This window comes from Pleurodeles waltl, chromosome 10 (genome assembly GCF_031143425.1).
Source record: "Pleurodeles waltl isolate 20211129_DDA chromosome 10, aPleWal1.hap1.20221129, whole genome shotgun sequence".
Lineage (NCBI taxonomy): Eukaryota > Metazoa > Chordata > Amphibia > Caudata > Salamandridae > Pleurodeles > Pleurodeles waltl.
In genome coordinates, this window is record NC_090449.1 from 22,077,288 (window position 1) to 22,089,669 (window position 12,382).

At 47.1% G+C, this 12,382-nt stretch overlaps 1 protein-coding gene across 4 annotated transcripts in view; it reads left to right on the top strand.

The window, feature by feature from the left end:
* FLNA (filamin A) overlaps positions 1-12,382 on the top strand; it is a 252,270-nt gene that overhangs the window by 159,365 nt on the left and 80,523 nt on the right. For all 4 annotated transcript variants that reach the window (XM_069209483.1, XM_069209482.1, XM_069209484.1 and 1 more), the window contains exons 10-17: positions 5,150-5,287; positions 5,455-5,581; positions 6,191-6,327; positions 7,100-7,293; positions 8,551-8,664; positions 9,831-9,974; positions 10,254-10,377; positions 10,686-10,846. In XM_069209483.1, coding sequence (XP_069065584.1) covers positions 5,150-5,287; positions 5,455-5,581; positions 6,191-6,327; positions 7,100-7,293; positions 8,551-8,664; positions 9,831-9,974; positions 10,254-10,377; positions 10,686-10,846 — 1,139 coding nt within the window. The remainder of the gene's footprint in view (positions 1-5,149; positions 5,288-5,454; positions 5,582-6,190; positions 6,328-7,099; positions 7,294-8,550; positions 8,665-9,830; positions 9,975-10,253; positions 10,378-10,685; positions 10,847-12,382) is intronic.

Sequence of the window (12,382 nt, forward strand, 5' to 3'; positions counted from 1 at the left end):
ATGCGGGGCAATGGCTGCATTCACTTTGAAAGGATCTGCTCTTTAAAGTGCACAGCTGAATAGGAAATATTGAACATCACGATACAAAATGTGAATGTTAACCAGGTGAGATGAAGTCAGCCTTTGGTGGAAGAACAAAGAACAAAGCCGTAATTCCTACCGCCAAGGCTCTTGTCCCTTGCCTTGTGCCTTCCCTTGCTCAAATCAAGTAACACACTATCTTTCAGTGACCTGCTCGCCGTTTTCCCAGGTGCTCTGTTTCCACCCAGGGATTTGTGAATCTCTTCTGTTCACCTTTTGGTCTCCCCAAAATAAGGAACAGTCCCCTGCCTTGGGTATCACTTGGCCTCTTATTCCAACATATTCCAAGCCAGTACCATGTGGTGAAATGGGGGTTCATTCTGTAATTCCCAGTAGCCTGTATCTCTGACCATGACTGTTTCAGAGATCTGAATCTTTATGCTAGTTTGCGCTTTGCTCCCCATCAGTTATAGGTGCGCTTAACTGGGGGTGACCAGTACTGTGTTAGCAGATCAAGCCCTGAAAATATACAATTCCAGGTAATCTAAGCAAAATCGCACTGGTCATGTTTTTCTTGGTTAGGATTTCCATTACTAAGGGAGACCACAAACCAGCAATATTTTTGATATCCGTACACCAGATAAACAGAATGTGCTCTTGATGAGCTGCTCAGAAACCTTCATTTGACGTTTTTCATCAGTTCCACCGAGTTGAAAATGGTCAAGTCAACACAAAGGTCTTCATTGGCTCAATGTCTGCATCTCCTTGCTCCAGATTGTCTTCACGTATGCAACAGAGGACTGTTAGGATAAACATGCACCACGGTATATGGTGGCTGAGCGCTCTGCCTGGCTTCGGACTCCATCCGCATCCTGATGGAGGGGAAGTGAGCGGCCTTCAGATCAAGTGGTAAACATTCGGCTGCAGTATGGGGGAAGGTCAGTCCTGTGCGGCTGTCTTTCAACCCCTTCGACTACAGCTTGAGGCCAATGAAACTCTTGCAAACTGGACCGTGGGCTTTGTAAGGGAAAGAGGCACCCCAAGAGCCTTTAACTTTCTAATTGCTGAGGTTTGCTGAACAACTTGGATCTACTGTCTAGGCTAACGCCAGAATGGATGTTCATGGGCTTAGTTTTCCTTTGCAAAGCCTCTTCTGTTCTAGCTCGTGTTCTTGGGAATAAGTAGACATCATGTCAGCTTCTCATAGACACCAGGGGACAGTAATTGAACGGTAGTTCTAAGTTACAAATGCCTATTTCAAGCTTCAGAATGTACTGCCCCAAATGTAAAGCTATCAGCAATGGAAGGTGTACCTGGCAGGCTTGACGGGCAGTGAGGATTCTTACTCGGTAGATCTACTCAATCTAAAAAAAAATGAACTAAAGTTTCAGAATTCGAAGGGCTTAATTTGCAGTTCTTTTGAGGAAAAAATGGTGCACTTTGCTATTTGCGCCTCTACTGTGTTTTAGGAAAAGAAGGGTTTAAAACAATTTTCAGTCTGGATTATGGACATAAATCTTTGTAAGGATCGGCCATAACAGTCCACGTCCATAGACTGGGAATTGGAAGGAAAAATGTGGATGGAGTTCTGTACATGAAAACTGCTTTGAGACTCCAAGTTTCCCACAATTGTGCACTTCCTCTTGTGCAGGAAAAGCTGGCCTTCGTTCAGTGAGAAGGGTGTGGAGCCTCACCCATTCTGAATGAATGCAGGGCAGCCATTCAGAAAAGCTTATGTTCTGAATAGTTGTCTTTATTCTAAATTGCCACCTTTCGGAGTGTACGGTTATTAATGACTTCCTGAACAGGCGTTGGTGTCCAGGAAAGAGCGTGGAAACGTGAAATTCAGTGGTGTGGCCTGAACGTGGCCCATGAAGGAGGATTTACAGTGGTACAGATCAAGAGCAGAAAACACTGCCAATAATATCCTGAAAAATGCCCGACGCCACCATTGCCCCATTCTGGCAAGACGTCACTTCATAATCCTGGGATCCTCAAGCATGCAGGGCCTTTCAGTGTCACTTCATGATCCTGGGATCCTCAAGCATGCAGGGCCTTTCAGTGTCACTTCATGATCCTGGGATCCTCAAGCATGCAGGGCCTTTCAGTGTCACTTCATGATCCTGGGATCCTCCAGCATGCAGGGCCTTTCAGTGTCACTTCATGATCCTGGGATCCTCAAGCATGCAGGGCCTTTCAGTGTCACTTCATGATCCTGGGATCCTCAAGCATGCAGGGCCTTTCAGTGTCACTTCATGCTCCTGGGATCCTCAAGCATGCAGGGCCTTTCAGTGTCACTTCATGATCCTGGGATCCTCCAGCATGCAGGGCCTTTCAGTGTCACTTCATGATCCTGGGATCCTCCAGCATGCAGGGCCTTTCAGTGTCACTTCATAATCCTGGGATCCTCAAGCATGCAGGGCCTTTCAGTGTCACTTCATAATCCTGGGATCCTCAAGCATGCAGGGCCTTTCAGTGTCACTTCATAATCCTGGGATCCTCAAGCATGCAGGGCCTTTCAGTGTCACTTCATAATCCTGGGATCCTCAAGCATGCAGGGCCTTTCAGTGTTACTAAATCTAGTGAAGTTGTCCATGATGGAGAACCAGGATTGCACATACCCTTTCCATCCATGCTACTGGAGGAAGCCTCGACCTCTGACAGTGTGGCTTGAATGAACATTGGCTGGTAGCCTAAACACGACTTGCTTCTGCCGACGCAGGAGTCTCCCTGCTATGATCTAATCACCGGCCTGTCCTTAAGGCAGCGTCTGCCATTTCTTCCTAGGAGATGTTTTATGCGTCCAACTTTACTGCTGAGATTACGCACCTGCTGTCCTCACTGGTGCATATTTGTCGCCAAAGGTGCGTTCAGTGATAACGATCTGTGCTGCTTGTAATGTAAAGCTTTAAATGTTTCCCATTTCTTGCTTCTATCTTGTTTTTGCAATTTCTACTGTTTTTCTATCTCTCCTTTCTTTTCTGCCATGCTTCCCTCTCAGCGGGAGGAGTCCGTCTCTTCAAACTCCGGCGACCCTGCCAGCAGCGTTTCGTCACTTTGGTAGGTGCTGGTGCGATCCAGTCTAGTGCTCCTGGTGCATGATCCTTGTGCTTCCTCTGTGGCGTGTGTGCAAGGAGAATGGATGACCTGGTCTGCACCCTTTTAAGCACGGATCTGGTCCTTAACTGGAGTGTTTTTTTTTATTTAATTTTTTAGTTTTTTTTTTGTATTTTCACTTGGTACAAAGCAGAAACCTAGTGAACTGTATTAAGAGCCAGGTCGACAAACATAGGACTTCTCCTAATATTACTTGTGTTTTTTTTTAGCCTTGGTAATCATTTCATTTACTTCAACTTATAATTCACATTACTCTGTGTGAAATCAATCAATCAATCAATCAATCAATGACACTTATAGAGCGCGCTACATACCCGTAGGGTCTCAAGGCGCTGGGGGGGGGGGGGGGTGCTGCTACTGCTCGAATAGCCAGGTCTTCAGCTTCTTCCTGAAGGAGAGGTGGTCTTGGGTCAGGCGCAGGTCGGTCGGGAGGGAGTTCCAGTTCTTGGCGGCCAGGTAGGAGAAGGACCTTCCTCCTGTAGTCGCTCTTCGGATGCGGGGGACGGCGGCGAGGGCGTGGTTGGCTGATCGGAGGTGGCGCGTGGGAGCGTAGAAGTTGACTCGGCTGTTGAGGTAGCTCGGGCCTTGGTCGTGTAGGGCTTTGTGTGCGTGGGTGAGGAGGCGGAAGGTGATTCTCTTGTTGACGGGGAGCCAGTGCAGGTCTCTCAGATGTCCGGAGATGTGGCTGGATCGTGGGATGTCGAGGATGAGTCTGGCTGAGGCGTTCTGGATCCGCTGGAGTCTCTTCTGGAGCTTGGCGGTGGTACCGGCGTAGAGGGCGTTACCGTAGTCCAGTCGGCTGGTGACGAGGGCCTGGGTGACGGTCCTCCTGGTCTCGGTGGGGATCCACCAGAAGATCTTCCGAAGTGTGCGTAGGATGTTGAAGCACGCCGAGGAAACGTTGTTGACCTGCCTGGTCATGGAGAGGGAGGAGTCCAGGATGAAGCCCAGGTTGCGTGCATGGTCTGTCGGTTTGGGTGCGGTGCCCAGGGCGGGAGGCCACCAGGAGTCGTCCCAGGCGGAGGGTGAAGAGCCCAGGATGAGAACCTCCGTCTTGTCCGAGTTCAGTTTCAGGCGGCTGGTCGTCATCCACTCGGCTACCTCTTTCATCCCTTCGTGCAGGTTGGCTCTGGCGGGGTCGTTGGTCAGGGAGAGGATCAGCTGGGTGTCGTCGGCGTAGGAGATTATGCTGAGGTTGTGTTTGCGTACGGTGGCCGCGAGGGGGCTCATGTAGACGTTGAAGAGGGTGGGGCTCAGAGATGATCCTTGTGGGACGCCGCAGATGACTTCGGAGGCCTCTGACTTGTACGGTGGTAGGCGGACTCTCTGTGTTCTTCCGTCGAGGAAGGAGATGATCCATTCCAGCGCCTTGTCCTTGATTCCGATGTTGCTGAGGCGCCGTACTAGGGTGCGGTGGCAGACCGTGTCGAATGCCGCGGAGAGGTCTAGGAGGATGAGGGCCGCTGTTTCTCCATTGTCCATCAGGGCTCGGATGTCATCGGTGGCGGCGATGAGGGCGGTCTCGGTGCTGTGGTTGGCTCGGAAGCCGGACTGTGAGGGGTCGAGGGATCCGTTCGTCTCGAGGAAGGCGGCCATCTGCTTGTTGACGGTCTTCTCGATGACTTTGGCTGGAAACGGGAGAAGCGAGATGGGGCGGTGATTCTTGAGGTCGGTGGGGTCCGCTGTTGGTTTCTTGAGTAGAGCGCTGAGTTCGGCGTGTTTCCAGCTCTCGGGGAAGATGGTGGTGTCGAAGGATGTGTTGATGATGTCTCGCAGGTGGGGTGCGATGACAGCGTCGGCCTTGTTGAAGACGTGGTGAGGGCAGGGGTCGTCGGTGATCCGGAGTGGATGGAGTTCATCGTGCGGATGGTGTCTTCGGTGCTGATCGGGGTCCAGGCGTGGAGGGTGGTGGTGGGGGGTGGTTGTTCGGTCATGGTGTGCGTTGGTTGGTTGTATTGGTTGGCCCCAGACCTAGCTAATGATCTGATTCCCTACACCCATAATTCCGCAGCTTGTAACCCCACTGTCTGCCGTGCTGTTGGTCGTGGCTTGCAGCCGAAGGGAGTTCGGGTCAAGGAGACTGCAGACTTCAAAGTCTACACCAAAGGAGCTGGCAGTGGAGAGTTGAAGGTTGTGGTGAAGGGACCAAGTGAGTAACGTTCCTGTTGTATCTCATGGGGTCTTGATCTACCTGGCTTTCTTGCCTATGTGTTGGGGTTTCAGATTAAATTACGCATAAATCGAAATAAATGACACCAGTTTATTCCTGATGTGGTCATAGCACTGATCTGTAACCCTTTCTTGCCCTTACTGTAGAGGGTACAGAAGAGCGTGTTAAGCAGAAGGACCTGGGTGATGGTGTCTACTGGTTCGAGTACTATCCCACTGCTCCTGGCACCTACACTGTCACCATCACGTGGGGTGGACAGAACATTCCCAGAAGGTAAAGAGCCCTTAAAGCGTGTTCCTTTTCTCTGAAGATCTTCTGGCAGGTTCTAACTTGTGTTTTTAGGGAATGTACATGTGATTAGCAGCCATGTTCTGACTTGTCGTCTTGATTGAACGTTTGTCACAGTCCCCTTTACATGGTAGCTTCTTCAGGTTGCTGAACATCCTGAAAAGTCACTCGAGACGGAAGCAATTCTTTCATCTTACCACATTCTTCCCATCTGTATTTGTGATTATTGTATTAAGCATAGATGGTGCATGGGTAGATGGACACATCGTCCACCTCAGTTAAGCTTGCAAACTGACACTGATCGACCTGAGTTACTACAGTGGTTGCAGCTTGCCGCCTTCATGTGGGCGAGCAAGTCCAATGTAATCCACACGAGAGAAGCCTCTTATGCCAGCCTCCCTTCGTGCATTAGTGCTGCCAGAAAGAACTATTCACGCAGGAAATGTACCTTCTAACGTCGCTGCTGCTCTTCCCAATCCAGCCCTGTGAAGGTTCTGTTGGTACTGACAGCTGGGTACGCTTGGTTAGGTGAGCTCTGACTCCGTGCTTCCATTGCGTACTCACATACTGCTCTTTCCTTTTCATGTGACTCAGCCCGTTTGAGGTCAAAGTTGGTTCAGAGTGTGGGAACCAGAAAGTTCGTGCCTGGGGTCCTGGTCTGGAAGGTGGAGTTGTTGGGAAATCTGCCGACTTTGTAGTGGAAGCAATCGGTGATGATGTGGGCACTTTAGGTAAGTACTTGGAGCAGTCATGTTTCCACGCAACTGACCAAACTAAGTGTCCGCAAAAGGATGTCTTTCATACCTAATGTTGACTTGTCACTGATTAAGGCTACTCGCATCAGTTGAGTTTTTTTTTTGGTGGTGGTTGCTGTAAATTTCTTGGAAAAATGTACATTGCCTCTTGATATTCCCACTGCTCCATGGGAGATGGGTCTTTGCATTGTTTGCATGATAACGTTCTCAGCTTTCAGTTTAAAAGGCTTGCATCACCACTAAGCACTCTCTGAAGTCTGTCTGCGCCAAAAAAGTTATTTTGTGTGCTGACGACAACATAAAGCAAACACACTCAGAATAGATAAGACTTTAATATTTTGTCTAGAGGTCGGATGTGAGAGGCGCTTAAACATATCTGTGATGCCATGTGATAGTCTCAGTTTGGGTCACTGTGGCCTTCGTACTGACTGTGCTGAAGAGGCGCCGCTCGACTGTCCTTGCATGAAATGTCTCAAAAGCTTCAGTTTGTTCTTTCCTTGGCAGGGTTAAGCAGCTTAGTGGCAACACATTTAATCCTGGTTTAACTCAAGTGCTGTTACTGATTTCTATATTTTGAATACATTCATGACCTAGCTTGTAGAAACCAAAGGCAGCCTGAGACCGTGTGAGTGGTACAGTGCCTGGTTGCCTGTGAGTTGTGATGGAGGTAGACAAGAAAGGTTTATTCCCTGGTGCCTTCAGTCCTTTGCTCTGCATAGGTATGACTTCAGTTTCTTTCCTTGTACAGGTTTCTCAGTGGAAGGGCCATCACAGGCCAAGATAGAATGTGACGACAGGGGAGATGGGTCTTGTGACGTCCGGTACTGGCCTTTGGAGGCTGGTGAATACGCAGTCCATGTTCTGTGCAACAATGAAGACATCAAGCACAGCCCCTTCATGGCAGAGATCAAACCGGCACCAAAAGACTTCTACCCAGAGAAGGTAACTGAGTGGTGTGAGTCGATGGGTGTCAATAGTGGGGATTATATCTCTGAAACCCACAACTAGCCAGCAGGCCCTGGACCAGGCAGCACTTCTTAGGTGGGCTACTGCAGGGGTCTCCAACCTTTTCTAAACAACTGGCTCATTACCAAACACCCCCACGCTCAGCTTCCTTGATTTAAACCGATTGTCCAAAGGGCCAGATACTATGGTTCTGCCATGTGTCACTGAGAACCAGGTCTTTGGGGATTTATGAACATGTGTGCATATGAGTGGGGTATATGTGTATGGGTAACTTAGGGCCTGTGCTGTATGTACTTGTGGCACCATTGCATATAAATCACAAACATTCAACCATTTGTTTTTAAGTGGAAGACATTTAAAATGCAAAAATGTTCATAATGTGGAACCTTTTTTTTGCACTTATTTTCTCCAAAAGGGAGAAATTTATTCTAAATATGGCAGTGTGCTACTGGGAGCGAGAGGCCTTCAGTTTGTAAATGTAACACTTTGGAAAAAGAAATTGAGAAAATTAAAATGAAGTTAACTTCATCATAAGGTAACTTAATTTTAATTTTCTCAGATTTTAAAAGCATTAAGAAACCTCATTTTGCTCTCACCTCCAACACTGTTGACAGACTGTTATTAAAGAGTAAATACCTTCGTGCTTAAATTCTACACCTCTGGGCCTCGCCTTTTGTCATACATCTGACTCCAGCACTGCTCCTTATCAGGCCATGCTAGCAGCAGCCTGTAGATATAAAAAAAAAACACAGCCTTTCCTTAAATTTAAAAGGAAAAATGTGACTGTGTGGAACTCCAGGATGTGAGCTACTCTGAAGGGGTGTGGGAGCTAGAGAGGTAGCTTGCGATCGACTGGCTGAAGACACCTGTACTACTGATATTTGGTTTGTCGGCCTTCATTCACTCTTTATAGCAATACATACTTGCATTGTTGAAGCTTTGAAGACAATTCCCCAGAGGCCGTCCAAGCTGGCCTCCAGTGGTTTACTTTAAAACCTGCCTGATCTTGTGTTGTGTAGTGCACGTTTGCAGCTAAGTGCTGAGCGTGATTGTACTATGTGGCCCACCTGCTGGAACTCCTGTTTGTAAATAGTTTTGCCACCCGGATGTGCTTGAGGTTCATTGAGATGGGGCCTTTTCCTTGGTTTCAGGTTGAGCACTTCTGTTCAAAGAAGTCTCTGGAAGAGATTTTAAGTGCTTTACTTATTAATTGTCCTTTTTGCTTGTCTCTAGGTGAAAGCGTATGGGCCTGGACTGGAAAAAACTGGTCTGGCCATCAACAAGCCAGCAGAGTTCACAATTGATGCCAAAAATGGAGGGAAGGCACCCCTGCAAGTCCAGGTTCAGGTGAGTAGTGTTCCCTCTGCCATGTTCCTGAATCCAAAGGCTCTTCTAGGCGCTTTGTATTAGCGAGATTGTGCAGCAGTTTGCTGAATGCGATTCCTGAAGTGTCACCAGAAAGAGCCAGACCATAAAACTGCACTTTAATGAGCACACAGCCCATAATGCAATAAAGGTCTGACATGAGAATATTGAATTAAAAACAATCCTGATATGAACTTGATTGTCACCTTTCCCAGAAAGAAATACTCACCATTTATTCACATTTTAGATGCTGCAAAGGCCTGGACATGATGCCTAAATAGAACTTTATAGAAAATTCTCTGTTCATTCTCAACATAGCCCTCATCTTTGTTTACTTTAGTCATTCTGGGATCGCTACAGCACTTCTAGAACATTCATTTAAAGTGTTTTCTTCCCATATTTATTGTTCATCAGATGTACTAATACGGGATAAAATACTGGATTTAATTTATTTTCCTTATTTTTGTACCGGCCAGGACATTGAAATCCTGGTCATGCCGGTTAAAAAAAAAACAGGCCAGGTGGCAGCTCCAGTTAATTTCCAGTGTGTGATTACCACACCAGAGTCTTGGGCAAGTAAGTACCCTTGATCTGGGGCTAGCCACACTGCGCTGCAAGAAGCTTACTTCAAACTCTAGGCGCAAGGGCGTTATATCTGGGCCTAAAGGTTCTCTGGTGCGAACAGGGCAGATGGGTAGGATTTGAGAGTGGACCAGGGTGACCACAAAGTGCCTCCCGCTTGCCTGGCTATAGCTTCCTTTCTTGTATTCATTGCCTCCCATACAGAGCCTGGATTTGTCAGACATAATATGGTGCATTCATCGGATGCAGGGCACTCTCTGAATATCGTTACACATTTCCTCTGCTGCCACCATAGTTAAAGATTGCTTCCCTGGAATCATTTCTGTGCATTTGTTCTCCGGTACAGGCAATTATCCTCTGGTTCAGACTTAAAATTCTTCACTAACATTAGGCAGCATCTGCCACTGTGTGGTAGAGCTTGAACAATGAATCGAAGGATAAGCAAACTAAACAATGGTTACAGATGAGTAGCATTCCTCCTGCTGACACCTTGCATTAATGGAAAACATTGTTGGAATAAGTTGTTGCAATAAACACGTTTTTTTTGGTTTTTCTCTTCCTCGCAGGATTCAGAGGGTAGCCCAGTTGAGGTAACTACAAAGGACAATGGAAATGGGACCTACAGCTGCTCTTACCTTCCAAAGAAGCCCTTGAAGCACACAGCGGTGGTGTCCTGGGGTGGGGTGAACATTCCCAACAGCCCGTTCAGGGTAAGTGCAGTGGCAGTCTGGCTCCATTCGCCCGCCAATGTGAATTGAAAGGATGTTTAAAGACTTGACTTCAGTCACTAATGCTAGTCACCCCACCTTTTGATAAAATAAGGTGTGTATGAAGGAGACAGACTGAACCCTTTGTATCTTGTGGCCAACCTGAACACCAAGTATTGCTGCTATCCCTTGCTTTTCAAGGGTTGCGTTGCAGGAATGTTTTCATGATCTTAGTTGCTTGGGCATCCATAAATTATCTTCACCTTTCTCTTGTGACTGCAGATGAATGTTGGTGCCGGCTGCCACCCCAACAAAGTAAAGGTATATGGCCCCGGTGTGGCAAAGACTGGATTGAAAGCCCACGAACCCACCTATTTCACAGTGGACTGCACTGAGGCTGGTCAGGGTAAGTTCGCTTTTTAGGGTGGCTGATTGCAGTTTTTATGGCTGCTGTGATGTGAAATTCATGATTAAATCATCCTCAAAGTGCTGTCTATTTAGATAGTGGCTTTCAGTGGGTTCTGCTCTATTTAATGCTGTCCTGGATGTCCTACCTTTCAATGTGCGTACCTGTTGGGGCCAAGATTGTTTTGGATCCTTCAAGAACATTTCATTTAATCTGGCACTTGTGCAAATGGTGTTTACCTAGGACTTTCCCTTTAGTTTTCCAACCAGGCAGTTCAGCCCTATTTTAATTTTGTTATATTTATACAGGTGATGTTAGCATCGGCATAAAGTGTGCTCCAGGTGTGGTGGAGCCTGTCGAGACCGACATAGACTTTGACATCATCCGCAATGACAATGACACGTTCACTGTGAAGTACACCCCGCCTGGTGCAGGCAGCTACACCATCATGGTGCTGTTTGCTGATCAGGTGAGTTGTCATTTTCATCAGGTACTGCCTTATACTCAGAGTAGCCTAAAGAGGAAATTCTGGCACTGACCGTCCCATAAGCAGTCTTAGTAAGAGGCTTACTTCCCAGGGTCCACAGGTAAGTGTGAATGCGGGGAAACTGAACAATGCTTCTTGTGATATGCTGCATTGTAGAGGGGGCCATAAAAGCACTGTAGGCCTTAACTTGAAGTAGTAGTCTGTTCAAGATGTTCAGGCAGATGCTGGGTGAATTGTGCTGCATGACGTATGCTGTGTTCACATGGTGTGCATTTTACACCATCTTGTAGTTGGGCTTGTTAAATCATGTAAATGTTTTTTAATTTTTTTTTTTAATTTAGACTGCCCACATTTTCAGATTAGATTTTCAGCATTTCCACTTAGAAAGTATTAGTTTGATGGCATGTGTGGCTGTAGATACGCATACTCTTGCCATAAAAATTCTCATCAGAACTTATAGCATTTCCATCATCCTCATAATTAATTTCAAACCGTGTAGTGCTCCCACCCCTTTGAAGATCGTGCAGAGATGTCTAGTTCTACTGTAGCATCGACTAAGGAGCTGTCTGAGTGTCCATCTTTTTTGCAGCACTTTGTGCTTAATTTCATACAGCTCCTGGCTAACCTGTCTTTTAATGTGTGTGTAATGGTCACTTGGAAGTGGTTATGGTCACTATTGTTCTTTGGGGCGTTTTTACCATGGACGCAAACACTGTTTAACTACTGTTCTGGTCTCTCCAAGTTCCTGCACAGGGAGCTCTGGTGGATGTAGTCTACCTGACATGAAACTTTCTATTCTTTTCTTGCTTATCCTGTTAGTTTCTTGGGTTCTGATGAGGAAGCACCTGGACCAAGTGCAGATCTTTATTGAACTGGGCTGGCCTCTGCGAACTTGGCACGCAGATGTGATTATTAATGTGCCTTCAGCTACATCCACCACTCAGGGTAAACCTCTCCCAGCCAGAGGGGCAGGTTTTGCACCTGACCACCAGATTTTTCAGCTTAATGCCTGGAGATTGATGGAGGCACACTAAGTACATTCGACCTGGCAGAGGTGGCGGGTGCCACTTTGTTGGCACACAGCCCTCCCAAGAAATCCGTATTGTGGACTGCAGTCTTGTTCTGTTGCTTAGTATGCATGGGAAGGAGTGGATTCTCGCTTACATCATGCCCTTCAGATAGGTTTGTGATTTACCCCAGAAAGGCCTTGAATGGGTACAGTTAAAGGGTATCTCTCTGCCTTTCTGGCCTTTGTTTGCCTGACGGACCGAAAGACTATAAATAGATAATTGTTTTGAGATTTCTTCAAGGTTTGAGGTATAAGTTTCCTCTGCTTCACAATCACTACGTGGACCTTAACTTAATTTCGTGCTCACTGTTTTCGGGGCTCCCTGTTAGAGCCCAGACACAGGTGCCAATTGGGGCTGTTGACAAAAATCAGTTTTGACTATTACCTCCGCTCGTTAGTGAGCTGCAGGCATTGTGTATTCATTCTTCATTCACCTCTTTTCTGATACG